The sequence below is a fragment of the Cervus canadensis genome, chromosome 18 (genome assembly GCF_019320065.1).
Source record: "Cervus canadensis isolate Bull #8, Minnesota chromosome 18, ASM1932006v1, whole genome shotgun sequence".
Taxonomy (NCBI): domain Eukaryota; kingdom Metazoa; phylum Chordata; class Mammalia; order Artiodactyla; family Cervidae; genus Cervus; species Cervus canadensis.
The window spans coordinates 46,641,528-46,656,470 of record NC_057403.1 but is presented as its reverse complement, the minus strand read 5'-3'; the positions used below and the strand labels follow the sequence as shown (position 1 = coordinate 46,656,470).

Here is a 14,943-nt window from a genome sequence, read left to right as displayed (position 1 = left end):
TTTCTCTCTCTGCAAGAACTTTGTCTAGGTCCACTCCCACCCACTTTCTGCTTGGTATTCCAACCGGTCCAAATCATTCCTTCCTCACAAGGCCACTTTTTGAATAAATCCTCGAAGTGAAATCTGCTAAGTCAGAAACCATTTGGTTATAATTACCTTAATGAGAAGTAAGGCAACTACGGGAAAATGAGGGATTTCAATGATTTGGGCAACTTTTTACTGGATGGTCAGGAAAAAGGCTGTTTTATTCTCCAAGCTTTTCTCTCTCACTTCATCCTCAGACTCAGCCCCAGGGAAAGGTGAAGGGGTAACTCTGATATGTACAATACAGCTCATAGTCCAGGCTTAGCTTTATTACCTAAGAGAAGTTCAATCTCTGGAACATTAAAATTAACTGTTCCAAAGTTTAATTAAAAACACAATTTACAAATATTTAATATCTTCTGAAAAGCATTTCCAAGTTAATGAAAAAAATATATACATAATATATAATCAAATACCAGATAGCTTCAAATTCCATCAGGTTCACACTCAGTAACATCAGTCTTTTTAGGTTCTTCAAAATCTGAAAAAAAAAAAACCAAACACTATTTAGCACCTTTTTTCCTTTTAATTAAAAAGGGGATGTGATAGTAAAAAAAGTAACTGTTGACAGCCCTTCTTCACTATGTTCAAGGTTAAAGACTAGGTAGGTATATCACTATAGTTTTTTTTTTTTTTTTCACAAATGTGTGAGGTCTTTATTCCTTAGACAAGATGGAAAGAAAACTCGACTAGTTCACAGGTTAGCATCAGAGACACCTTTCAGATGTTCCTGGAGGGAGAGGCCTGATGTTGCCGAGCCCTCCACGCTCCCAGAGACACAGGCACGTACCTTCTGTCAGATCGACAAGGTGGTTTTCAATGCCCGGGGAGGGGACGGAAATTCCCATCGCTTTTCGGAGTCCGTATGTGCTTACAATATCGCCTGGAGTTACTTGCTGTGCAAGTTCTTTCAGGTTATTGGTCACTTGTTCAGCTAGGGGTAAAAAAAACAACAACATAAAGAGAGTTCAAGGTACTGACATGTGATTCCTTTAGATAACTTAAAAAAAAAAAAGCCCAATAAACATGAATACAGAAAATGAACTGTCCATGGTGTTCCCTTCAGTGTTACTTGATAGTGGTACCACTACTCAGAAATGCTCCCTTTAAGCAGCTTGCTTCCCCAACCAGGGGATTCCCTGGTAGCTCAGGTGGTAAAGAACCAGCCTGCAATGCAGGAGAGCCGGTTCCATTCCTGGGGTTGGGAAGATCCCCTGGAGAAGGGATAGACTACCACTCCAGTATTCCTGGGCTGCCCTGGTGGCTCAGATTCTAAGAGGCACCACATACCGAGATGCATTTCTCTGTATGACGGACCCAAGAGACAGATCATGTTGGGAGGGGGTCTGGTGCTCAGACGCTCATTTTGGGCTTCCTGGAGCTCTCTGAGCAGTTTGGTGGTCTCATCAAGTTTCCTCTGGAACACTTCAGCTTCTGTGAGAAAAATAACTTATTAAGGACAATATGGACATACTTGTATCTGATCCTGTGCAATAAACTGAGGACTGTGCTCTGGGGTTTTGCCACTTATTGGTTAGTCGTCTCTCCTCAAAGGAGTAATCCCCCCTAAATGAAATCACCACCACAGGCACACTTTACTGCTCACTGAACTTGGCCAGTCACCATGTTCCCGCAGTGAATGGCTATGCTAGCCTGTGCTGCTCTGACGTTACATCTTAACTGCCTGTGTCAGGAAGTGTTTCCTTCAAATCCTCTGGAGACACTCACCTTCAGAGTCAAAGACTTCAACTGGAGCTCCGAAGTGTGTTACTGCTTTCAGTGCTGTGAGCTTATCTTGATTACTGGAGTCTAAACGCCCTGTTAGTTCAACTTCTGTAACCTGCTTTAAAAAAAAATTATCTGAGCTTGCTGAGCCCTGACAGTGCTAGAATGAGAAGTCAGTTAAGACGGCTTGTGTTTATAAGCCAAGTTATTTCACTTATTTAGAGCTATAATTCTGATGCCTTAAAAACCTTTAAAACGCCGTTCCTAAATCCTGGCGGACGTGTCCGTAAGTTCACACTTCTTGGTAATGGAATGGTGTGTTTTAAACACTGTGTTACTTGTTTCATCACCACTCTTAACGATAAAGGCCTTGTCACTGCACTTGCGGTGACTGTGACGGTACTGTGGTTTCTGAGGTTCACAGGCAATGTTTTAGTCCATACACTGGCACTCCCTCATGGTAGAACTTGAACGTAAGATACTTCCTGGGTTCTCCTCTGGGCCTCAATTCAGGCTGTTAGTATTGCATGGGAGAAACAAAATCCTAAAATGGGTAGTTTTATTTTTGGAATCTCAAGACTCAGAATTTCCATAACCGCAACACTGGTTTTTAGGAAATGATCAACCGTGACAGTGAGTAACCCAAAGTTAATGGTTCCATTTATACTCTAGTATTGCACTCTGAGCTCAGATACGCGGGCTAAGTGTGGTGGAGAAAACCTTATCAGTACATACTTGGGCCTGCCATCTCAGCTGGGCCCTTACAACTCGACTTAATACACTTCTCACCCAGCTTTCCTTCCCATTCGCCAGCTTTCCTTCATTCTTACCTGTTCACGTACATGACCTTGCCTGGCTCATCTTTCTTGGAAAGTGACATGAATTTTTAAGTACCATCTACATTTGCATCTATCTTTACTTGATCTTCCATCTTCAAGTTTTCTTTCCTGTCAAAAGGCTTACAACTCTCTGATCTAAGTCATGTAACTCATGGTATCTTTATCTTGTCCCCACCATTTTACTGAAATTACTCTGATTAAGGTTACAAATGATACCTGTCCTACAGGGCTTCTGTATGGCATCTGACACTGCTGGACTCTTTCCTGCATGACTCTTCCATGCTTTTCCTACCTTAACTATTGGTCTTTCCAAGGTTCTTTGGCCTTTTCCTGTCTATGTGTTCTGCCTGGACAATCTCATTCACTTAATACCTACAACAATTCCACTTTGACACTAATGACCTCTAGATCAGCACCCCTCCAGTGATGTCCCAAACCACACTCACCAGCCCCGAAACCAGATGATACTTCCTTCCTGCTGAAGGTGTGCTCCTTTTCCTGTCCCTCTGACAGAGCTAACAATGCTAGTATCTACCTCGTGCATCAGGCCCTATCAATTTTAGTCCTACTGTATTTTTCTTTATTGCACATCTTCATTCTCTTCCATTACATTGTTATCTAAGCAAAAAACAACTAGCTTAAGTCCCATGGCTTTTCACTGGTCCGCTCCCTCCAGCACCCCCTTCTCCTCCACATCTAATCATGGCAGTCTTTGAGGAGAAAATCTCAACTTCTTAGCACTGCATATACAGCTTGTCATCTGATCCTCCTCTCTCCTGGTACCCTGTGGTCACTCACTTCTTGGGTGCTCTCTTGCCCTGCCTGCTCAGATTATGTCATTAATCTGAGTTAATGACATAACTACCCACTTCATACACCTGGTCCTGTGCTGGGAGAACCCTGTTCATCTTTCTAGACCCAGTTCATCTGGAAGCCTCTCTGTGAGGACCTCACCAACTGTACAAAGCAGCTAGCTCCCCCAGCCTGCGCTCCCACAACATGTACACTTATGCTTTACAGTAACTGGCTTTGGCTCCCTTGTTTACATGCTTGTCTACTGCACTTACTGCTGCTCCCTTCTCCACAGGCAAAAAAAGTTCTTTGATTTCAGGAGATACTCAATAAATATTTTGCTTTTAAAATAAAAGCTGTACCATTTAGGCTTTTTCGCTTCTTTGCCATTTAAATATTTCTTGTAAAGAAATGAAATATATTCACCTCCATTTCTTTTGCTGTGTCAAGGATCCTAGTCTGGCCTTCATCTTCAGGAGATGACTATAAGGATAAAGAAACACACTTTATTAAAGAAAACATCAGGTGGCTAAAATCTCTGACAAACAGAAGACAGGAGAACTCCTGGTGTATTCTGCATGAAAAGAGGCAATATTCTCAAACAGCATCAGATGTGTATAAAATATTCAAATGCTACAGAGAAGGTGAAAACTTTCCATAATCCTAGTCTTCAGAGATAATGCATATGTAAACAACACATGTATCATGTGCAAAAATCAACGATGATCTGTTATCTTCTCTTGAAAGGTTATACTGGGATTTATTTAACCGATTTCTAGTTTTAAAAAATAATAAAAACTGTATTCCTTACATATAACTCCTATCTTATTTTCTAGTATAAATTCTAAGAGAAACTGTTAGATCAAAGGGCAGAGAAATTTTAAATTTGAAATATACTGCTGTATCAACCAAATGAAAGATAAGTGATTTTAGTTCAAGACCTTTCATTAATTCAGATTAACTGATGCGAAGTATACAGTAAAAATATTTCTGAACTGATGTAAAGCTGAATGGTTTTTTAGGTGATGTAAAGAAAGCAGTTTTGTGCTAAGATACAAGACTGTACAGCAGTTCTCACTGGACGTCAGGCACTGACTCAGCTGTGCTGACAGGTCACCCAGGACCAGCAGCCACAGGTGCAGTGAAGGCAGAGAACACAGCGAGTGCAGCCCCGGCCGCCAGGAAGAGTCAGAAGCCCCAGCAGATACGGGGCTGCTCTATCCATGTTGACATGGACTTTCTGGAGATCAGCTCTCCTCTCCCCTGAACGGACATTTTCTGGTTCTCATCTTTGAGTCAAGTCTCTGAATTACCCCGGATTATGAACTATGTCCAACTGAACTGGAGCTAATTTACAAGTGTTAACAAAAGACAGCAATGAGGAAGCTTTTTACTTTTTTACTTGAGGCTCCACCACTGTATTATTACTACAGAATAAGGAAAAGGACATTCCCTATCACTTTAGTCAACTCAGTGTCAAGCCGGTGAGCCAGACTTCCTTTTTTTGTTCGGGTACATAACAAGAGCTGATTTCTGGGTTGTAACCCCCATTTTTGATTTCTACATTTCCAAGATGAGGAGATAATGACAATCATCTGGCCCTCACAGATCCTGGTAGCCGAGTTACTTGTTTCCGTTCATTGTCCTCCACCCATGGGCTCCACCCGGGCTGGGCTGTCTTTTCAGTGGAATGGAGTTCAGCTGCCACACTGGTTAATCCCATGGTTTCATAACACTGATGACTAACACTTGAGGACCAATGATAAATCACCCTATTACTTTAGCAGCATTCTTACCGTCTCGGACTCCTGCAGGGTTCTAGAATGTCCTCCTTTTGTTAAAACATCCAGTAAACTATCTGCCATAACATATGGATAATCTTGGCATGTGGCCAAAAACTCATGGATGCTGAAAAACAGTGTTGGGAAAGTCACTTTCATATAAATGATCTCCACTGATGTTTTCTTCCTGTTACAGCCAGCTACTTAATTAGATGTCTTTAACTTACGCCCATGATGTGAAACTTTCCATCAAGACAGAACACAATTATATTTACATATTTACCAGTGATAGATTTATCATCATGAGAGAACTAAGCAATATCAAGAACATCATGAAAAGGAAATGCTCCTGGGGAAAAGTTCAAAGAAAAATAAGATCTCAGTGATGGAGGGGACGAGGGCTCAGTCAGTGGAATTCTTTGCTTCTCTCTTTCACTCCTTCCCTAAGGTGATTGTATTTGCCTCAGGGCCCTTGTATGTACTAGTGAAAGTGAAAGTCGCTCAGTCGTGTCCGACTCTTTGCGACCCCACAGACTATACTGTCCATGGAATACTCCAGGCCAGAATACTGGAGTGGGTAGCCTTTCCCTTCTCCAGGGGATCTTTCCAACCCAGGGATCAAACCCAGGTCTCCTGCATTGCAGGTAGATTCTTCACCAGCTGAGCCACAAGGGAAGCCCCTTGTATGTACTAGAACATTCTCAAAGTTACACCTCCAGATTGGACCACACTCTTTGGCAGCTCCATTTGGAGGTCAAATAGCCTCATAATGTCCAAAATTGAACTGCTGGATCTTCCTCCTGAAGTAGTCCTTCTAAAATCTTCCCTCTTAGTAACAGCAATGCCATCTTCTAGGCTTCATCTAAAACCCTGGAATTGTCCATGACTTTGCTCTCTCACACCCCACTTCAGTGACTCAAGAAATCCTACTTAGGCTAACTCCTGATCCCATCTCGGCACCTCAGCCTCCACCCCTTCAGTTCAGTTCAGATGACTGGATTATGACAGCAGATCCCCTGTGTCTTCCCTTGTCCCCTATAATCTGTTTCCCATACAGTAGCCAAATGATCTTTTAAAAATTATAAGCCAGACTTGGTCACTCTGCTCAAAAGCCACCAATATCTTCCCATCTCACTTAGAATAAAACTCCAAGTTCTTACAAAGATCTACGCCCACCTGCTATTTCCCCTGCACTCTTTCTGCCCTCTACTGCTCTTCTTGGTCTTTAAATGTTTCAGGCAGGTTCCCACCTCAGGGCCTTTGCCCAGCTATTCCACTGGCTGGAATATTCTTTCAGACAACAGCAACGTTTCCTTCTTTACCACCTTCAGTTTTTGCTCAGTGTTCATTCAGCAAAGTCTTTCTTGACTATTTGAAACAGCGCTCCTCTCCCAACCCTAGCACTCCCTATATTCCTTTTCTTCAAAACACATATCACCACCTGACATCAGGCATGAGTCTGTGTCAGTACTGTTTCCCTGCAGAATCCCCAGTCTCTAGAAGAATGCCTGGAAAACACGGTACCCCAGCAATACCTGTATGTGGAATGCATAGATGAATATTCGAGAAAGGATTTATTTAAGCTGGTGAGAGGAGGTCTAAAGGATACAAATGGCTTGATCTGAAAACACATTCACTTGTAAAAACACTACCACCACTACCAACCACACATATGTAAAAGTGAACAAGTCCCTCTTTTCCAGAAAACCAGAAGACTGGTTAATCTACTGGGTTAAAGTCTTACACATAATGAAAGTTTACAAAATTCCACCGCCAAGAAGGAATAACCCAAGCTCAGCCCAACCCAAGCCAGAATGCCAGTAAATCAGGACGGTATCTCATTATGCTGATGGCATGCAAAGTACCCAGCATCCTAAACAAGAACACAAAACATGTGATAAGGGCTGGTGGAGTGTAACTGCCGGAGTCTACTGGGACCTGACAGGTCAAACAGGCTTGGATGGGGGTCGGCTTTGGACCAAACCAGGTCATACCTCCTATCTTGGGGAAAATGTGCAGTGGCTTTGACTTTGATTTGATCCCCCATAGTGATCAAATCTGGAACAACTCACTGATGCAGAAACATGTTACAATGAAGCAGGTGGCACACCAACATTCTGAAGCAACAAGCTCCTGAATTTTAGTAAGCGGAAGTACAAGACATCTTTAAAAACATATTTTTGTAAGAATTAAAATTATGCAGATGCCAACACCAGAAAATATTAGGGAGACACATGCTTTCTTTAAAATACTTACTTTCCATTAAAGAATGATGATAACTAGGGGTCTGTTTAATTGTCAATTAAAAAAATCCCTGAACACATTTCCCACCATTTGACTAACTCTGTAGGTCTCTCAGCAGATCCCTTGTGTGTATCAGTGTTTTAGGACGGTGCGGCTCTCCGAGCACCAGTGAACAGACAGCTCACCTGAAGTCACCGGGGAGGTCAGGGTCTTCCCCGTAGGCTGAATAGATCAGGTCAGAGTCGTCCTTGCTGATGTTTGCAAACGTGGAGTCATAATGTGGTGCGTAAGAGCTGTAGGGTCCATAACTCAAGTACAACACTGTTGACGAAAACACACACAGAACCACAATACTCTTCTTTAACTTGTGTGTCAATCTGTTTTTCTAATTATTAAAGATTATTCCCTTCTAACTTTGCTACTTCACTAACTGGCAAACAAATCCAAGGTAAATTATTTTCTCCAAAGTATATACTTATAAGTCACAACTCAAGTGAATCTTTTCTTACAATGGGGAGGGGAAAAACAAGAAAGCAAACTCATTTTGAATATTAATACTGATTTTTCAGTTTCTTTAAAATATCTAATGTTGCAAAAATACCATAAATAAAGTTAAAGTAATGGTAATTATGCTTCTTTTCCTCAACTCCTTGAAAATGAGAAGAGAAAAAAACCACACTACCACATGGGAGCCTTACCTGGAGTCACTTTGTTTCTTTTATCTTCTTTGAATCCCTGCAAAGTATTCACTCCAGACTGAAGTCTTCCAGTTGTCATCCCCAGTCTCACAGGACAATAGCCTGGTTCTAAAACGTAAGAGTGAGCATGGTGGAGACAGCTCATGTGGTAGTGACCCCATGGTGCTCTGCGGAGTTTCTGTGCACGCACTGCTTCAGGACATCCACCTCACTCCGAGCAGCCCTTACTATACCCATCTTTTTTTTTTTTTTTTTAGCTATTTTTAATAAAAAAAACCTGAGTTCAGAAAGGCAGAATGTAGCCAGGATCCAAATCTGGTCCTTTTCATCATACTCTGCAGCATCCTGGAATTCTTTATAATCATGTTGCACTTCACTTTAAAAAACATATTTAAAAGTTGGACCTTTCAATGTTAAGATGATGGAAGTAAACCAGTAGAAAAGGTCAAGTAACAGAAGCGGAAATCCCTGATTAAAGACAAGAACTCGTAATACATTCAGGATAAATTAATCTCTACAAGAGGCAGACTTGTAGTGCAGGGACGAATAGCCTTTAAAGACGAAAAGCCCGTAAGTAAACCAGGCATGAAGCCCTGTAATGATGCTTGGAAATCTGTGATGTAAGCGTAAGAACAGAGAGGGATGGTGTCAGGATAGAACGTGGTCTCTAACAAAATCCAACAGAAAGGATTGTTTTCTTCTGAAGAAGAGCTCTGGTTTCTGTAACAGGACCACCCTGGAATAGAGTCTACTGCCACATGTGATCAGTGTGACAAAGTAGAAGCACTTGTGAGAAACTCCAAACCTCTAAATCAAGATCTTCCTTCCTTGGTAAGCATCTGGTATCTTAATTGGTACTAGTACCTCCAACCAGGAGGATGAAGCTGAGACGCAGACAGGGGCATCTTCCACCTTAAACAGCAGCTCCTGGGGGAGCAGCTGTTGAGTGTGAGGATCAAGTCAGTGTTGGCTGCAACTGATAATGTCTACAATAGTTGGGAACCCAGAAAACCAGACCAAGAGCACAGACTAGAACCCCAGGTACAAAGAAAGGGGCAGATCTTTGTGCCTTTAAGAAGAGTTTCACCTAAATCCACTTAGCTGCATCTCTTATCACCAAATTTTCATCACTGATACATCAGAAAGAGCAATGTTCTCAATCCTGTGGCATTTTCTATGACCCAAGACCCTAAAATATTCTACTATGAAAAGTTCATATAAAATTAAAAAATGGGGCCAGAGCGAAAAGAGCGAGTTGTAGCAGTGGTGGCAGCAGTGGCGGGTGCGGCGGTGGGCTCACACGGCCACGGCCACGGCCACGGCGGGGCGGCTCCTCCCGCCTGAGCAGCGAGGCCCGGTGTGGCCTGTCCCTCTGCACCAACCTGGAGTGGCTGCAGGGCCTCATAAGTGTTTTTTTTTCAAAGAAAAAAAAAAAAAATATATATAAAGTAAAAGAGTTTTGTTTTGAAATCATAGCACCAGTTCTTCTTTTTCTAAGTCAAGGAGCCTATCAATGTTCTCCTGCTTCAGCATTTCAAGAGTGTACTGCAATGTTAGAAGAAAACATTGACAGGCTGGCATCAAGCTCTTCTCTGCTTCAAGGTTTTTTTTTTTTTTTTTACACCTGTTATTCTCCAATCCCTTACTCACCACCTTGGGATCAACCTAAACATCTCTTAAGGAAGCCGTCTTTGACCCCCAGACACTGTTACTACTCTGCTGCTCTGTTCCCCTGATGCACTGATTCCTGGTGGACAGGCTGCCATCTCTTTACTTGATTCTTGTGTGTTTTTCTTTCCCCATCCCACAGAATGTAAGAGGAAAGGACCTGTCTGTTCCTGTTTCGTTCCCTTTTACACCTAGCTCCACCTCCAGCTCCTAAGACAGTGCCTTCCTCACTGCAAGTAATAAATATTAGAAGCTAATTCCTGGAATTTTGTCATTATTCATTTCTGTATCCCTAATTATCTCCCTCCTAATGGTAGCAGGAAGAGTTATTTATAGAATAAACATTCTCATGCTTATCACAACATGATTCCCTCAAAGATAAATGATACATATTTCCCATTCTTACATCAAATTTCAAAATATTCCCTATTCTATTTCCATTAAAATATCATTTGAAAAAATAAAGTATGACTGATGTTCTAAAAAAGTGATTCCTAACCTTTACAATCTTTCTAACAACCACAGTGAAAGATATAATGTCATTTACTATATATTATTCCACTACCATTAAGGTACTAATATAGTACATGGCACATATAATCATTTTATTCCCTAAAAGGTTTTGAGATATTGCCTGAGTCTTTTTGAGGTATCTCAAAAAGTGCCCGTCTCTTAAAACCAGGGCTAGAAATGACCACCTAATATTTAGGGTTTGTTAATGGTTGGTATGATAATCCAGGAACTTAGATATGTTTTAAGTCTTTTTTCATGTGGACCACATTTTTAAGTTTCTGTTTCTGTTAAGTTCTGTTTCTGTTTTATGTTTTGGTTTTCTGGCTGCAAGGCATCTGTGATCTTAGCTTCCTGACCAGGGACTGAACCCGCACCCCCTCCACTGGAAAGCAAAGGCTTAACCACTGGACTGCCAGGGACGTCCTAGGCACTTTATATTTTAAAGAAAACTTGATTTTGTAGCACTTATTTTGGGATGAAATAAAGTTAGGTTAGCTGTTAGTATGACATACAGGATACCTAGCCAAATTCCTTATGGATGATGATAGTTGGGTTTATCAATATTCAGACTAGCTCCTCTAAAGTTAAACAAGCTCCTCTAAAATGTTAACCAAGTTGCCACATTAGCATCAAGTTCATGCGCAGTCTAATTCTGTGAACCTACCTCCTACAACAGGATCCACAGGATGGAGAAGTCCCAATGTTGTTGTTCCATCTGGCTTTCTCCTTTCAAATTCACACTGCAAAGACCCAAAGTATTCAAATGGCACGAACAGTTTTATATACAATACATATGTACGTTGCTCACCAGAAAATCTCACCTTAGTTTAATCAAACTAATATTACAGGTGGCTATCATCATACTCATATCAACTTTCACATATGTACACAGGTGCTGATGGGTTAAAGAAATAAAGGTTAGAAAATCTCAGAATTTTAAAAGAGCCGTGTAGGTGCTCAAGTTCTGTTTAAACTATTTAAAAAAAGTATACTGAAAACCAGGGAAGAGAAGTGACTTACCTAAAGCCATGGATTAATTCATTCGGTTTTAGAACCGAGGTGCTAAACAACATGACTTCAAAAGACCGTGTATGTTTTCTTATAATCTTAAAAGTATGTGGTTCATTTTCCAACATTTGAACACATTAATGTCCCTTAAAAAAAAACCCCAAACCCTTCTAGCCAGTAACAAAGGATAGTATGAATTATGTATTTTTAAAAACAAGTATATTACTACTTTTTCTTCTGTGAGCGCTGTCCTGAAGAGCTCTATGGCAGATATGGATTAAAAGTACACAAGCAACTTAAAAACTAAAAGTTTCAGACAACCTGAATCAGTAGGTAATGAAAAGAAAGGAAAAGCTCCATCACCTGACTATTAACAAGCCTCCTGGTCAGCTTTCCTCCAGATTCCTTAACGATGCGGTCAATCTGCTCCTGCTCTCTTTCTAAACTATTGCTTTTAAATTTATCTTCAAGCACATCTTTGTCTTTCCTGAAAGCACACATTAATACTAAGTAAAAAAAAAAAGAAGAGGATAAGATGAAAACATTAAAATGTAATTCCAAATATGAATACAACCAAAGTGGAGAAATTTGTACTACTGATACCAATTAAAACGTTGTCTCCTAGTGACCTGGTAAGGGGCCCCAATAACACACAAACACTAAGGCAAGCCAAGTAGTCGGTCAGTTCCCTCCCTGTGTCCAGTATTACTTGTTTTAAACATTTTTCTTAGTATATTCATAAAAACAAACCCTACCTCAAATATATTTTAAAGGCGGAGGGGTGCACAATTTGTTTTACAATTTGGTACACTTAAGTCCAACTTATAAAATCTAAAATAAACATGTACTACAATGTATAAACCTTAGAAATATAAGAAAAACCTGTCACAAGTTCACTTCATGTTGTTACAGCAGAAGTCCCAACCTGCTAACTAACCCCCTCTCCCAGAGCTGACAGTGAGGTGCTGGGCGCCAGGATAGGTAGGCAGCAGTTGAGCGGGATGGACACGTACACAACTGAGTGGGGCCACCTCAGCTGATGGCTGGTAGGACGGCGGTTCACACTGCTGCTACCAGCTGACATTGAGTGGAAAACATGCACACATCTCAGTGACAGCCCATCTGTTCAGAAAGCAGCTTTAACTGTGCTTAGGCTTAAGTATGGGCTCGACTCCTTTGTGGAATGAGGTAATGAATATACAACTTTTTTCTTAAACAAATGGCTCCATTAATATAAACTCACTGACAGCATGAGTCCCTCGAGACTATTTACTGGTTTTAAAACAACTTCCCTACAGAATAGACATTTAGAACTATTTTCTGGATTGTGTTTAGACAAACTATGCTTCGTATGAGAAAAGGGGTGTCAAATCATCAAAATGGACTCTGACAAAACCCAACCAATCACAGACCCAAGGAAGGCCCCTGAATTGTATTTTCTTCCATTACTGGCGTGGAAGACAGCTTAACCTTAATATTTCAAAGATTCTTTACTTTTTATTCTCCTTATTGGGGCTCTTGAAGCCCTGTGCCTCAGCGTCTCCAGTGTCGTCCCTCTCTCTTGGCCAGGAGCCGCTCTCCTCCCCACTCTGCGAGGTGTCTGTCCTGTCTCTCTGCTTCCGACTTTTCTGCAAGTCTGCCATGAAGTCTATGCTCTGCTTCAGGCTCTGAATTCTCTCCTAAAAATATTCAGCAATATTCTTATTGTATATTTGTCATTCATTTGTAAAGTAACACATTTTCCCTCATAAGAGTTTACACTTATCCTGTCATTAACTAGGGAAGAAAAACAGTTAAATGTAACCCTACCAACAGAGCAGAATAGTTAGGAACCAGGAAAATAAAGTCTATTCCTTCAATTCAGATAATTTCCAAAATAAGAGAATGCTTTGCAACTTTACTGCATCATCAAAAAGTTCACAGGAGAGAATATGTGAATAAAGACTAAGTATTCTTAGCAGTAGTAAATTTAAAGTTTAGTTTAATAGTGTGTTAAAACTTCATATTTAATAGAACAGTTCATCTTCTGAAATTTAAGAATTATTAGATTTTTAAAACGAGCATGTGAATATTGGAAGATCTCTTACATTTTGGTATCCTGGGATGATCACTGAGGACTGGCATTTTCCTGTATGAAAACACGCCTCAACAAGAAAAGGCTGCTAGCATAGTTTCTTTTTAAGAATGCATAATGTTCTAACCAAAGAAGTATTGCTTCTATTCTGTGAAACATGTGCTGAATTTTCCACTGCATCCCTTATGGGCCTGTGGTTTCTGGACAAATGTTAAAGAGGCAGACTTGTTCCTAGTGACTACTCTGCCTTTTAATTCTGTGTTGTCAATGGACAAAATATGGAGTGTAGTCTCCTTAGGGATACATAGCAACAGCAGGGAAGACTTCTACAGAATAACAGAAACTAGAACTGAAAAGGACCAGAGGTCATTCAGATAAGAACAATGTAGCCCAGAAATGCTAAATGACCCAACTAAGGTCTCAGAACCACGGACTAAGACCAGGCTTCTTGGATCTCATGATGGGGCCTTTTCTCATCATCCTCTTTTGTGTTAGCAGTGCAGACTGTGACAGCCTCAGGAAATGAGCCCTGCTAATTTTATTGCACTATAATTTTTAATTATATTAAAATATATATGATATATATAAATACATATATAACATATAAATACATATATATTATATATATATAATATATAAAATATGTATATATATAGAGGGCTTCCCTCATAGCTCAGTCAGTAAAGAAGCTGCCTGCAATGCAGGAGACCTGGGTTTGATTCCCGGGTCTGGAAGATCCTCTGGAGAAGAAAATGGCAACCTGCTCCAGTATTCTTGCCTGGAGAATCCCATAGACAGAGGAGCCTGGCAGATTACAGTCCATGGGGTTGCAAGAGTCGGTCACAACTTAGCGACTAAACCACCATAATTTTTAAAATAATGTCAAAGCTATTTAAGTAATAAATTTTATTGCAGACAAAGACATGGGTAAAGGAGAAAGTAAGAACCTTGTTAATTTATTATCTAAAGAGGAAAACTGTTAACAGATTTAACATTCTAGTATTTTTCTAAGCATTACACATATTAGCAAATCAGAATTATACTGCACAAGAAAATTTTCTTTCAGTTAATAAATTGTATCTCCCCTCTGTTCCATTAAATATTCTTTAAAATATTTTAAGTAACTGTATAGTATATTATCCCATGTGTGTGCCATGGTTTAATTAATGACCCCCTATGGAACATTTAACTTATTTCCAAGTTTCTGCTATTATAAATAAAAATCTCTAGGAATCCCTCTCTCTTTGAATAAATGAGAGGAGTAAAACGGCTTCCCTAGTGGCTCAGTGGTAAACAATCTCCTACAAGGCAGCAGACCTGGGTTCGATCCCTGGGTTGGGAAAATCCCCTGGAGAAGGAAGTGACAACCCACTCCAGTATTCTTGCCTGGAGAATCCCATGGACAGAGAAGCCAGGTGGGCTACAGTCCATGAGGTCGCAAAGAGTTGGCCACGACTGAGCGACTAATACATGAGTAAAAATACTAGGTCAAAGGGAATGAGTCTTTTTTAAGTCTT

At 40.5% G+C, this 14,943-nt stretch overlaps 1 protein-coding gene across 3 annotated transcripts in view; it reads right to left on the bottom strand.

The window, feature by feature from the left end:
• Positions 1-332: 332 nt before the first annotated feature.
• Positions 333-14,943, bottom strand: part of BRD7 (bromodomain containing 7) — a 39,451-nt gene continuing 24,840 nt past the window's right edge. Inside the window, exons 7-17 of one of the 3 annotated variants that reach the window (XM_043437664.1) lie at positions 12,847-13,031; positions 11,716-11,839; positions 11,009-11,084; positions 8,164-8,271; positions 7,651-7,786; positions 5,237-5,348; positions 3,867-3,923; positions 1,813-1,927; positions 1,375-1,515; positions 875-1,018; positions 333-565 (exon numbers count right to left, since the gene is read on the bottom strand). In XM_043437664.1, coding sequence (XP_043293599.1) covers positions 510-565; positions 875-1,018; positions 1,375-1,515; positions 1,813-1,927; positions 3,867-3,923; positions 5,237-5,348; positions 7,651-7,786; positions 8,164-8,271; positions 11,009-11,084; positions 11,716-11,839; positions 12,847-13,031 — 1,254 coding nt within the window. In that variant the 3' untranslated portion in view covers positions 333-509. Of the gene's footprint in view, positions 566-874; positions 1,019-1,374; positions 1,519-1,812; positions 1,928-3,866; positions 3,924-5,236; positions 5,349-7,650; positions 7,787-8,163; positions 8,272-11,008; positions 11,085-11,715; positions 11,840-12,846; positions 13,032-14,943 lie in introns of all 3 variants that reach the window. The other 2 variants (XM_043437661.1, XM_043437663.1) reach the window with 2 other exon arrangements.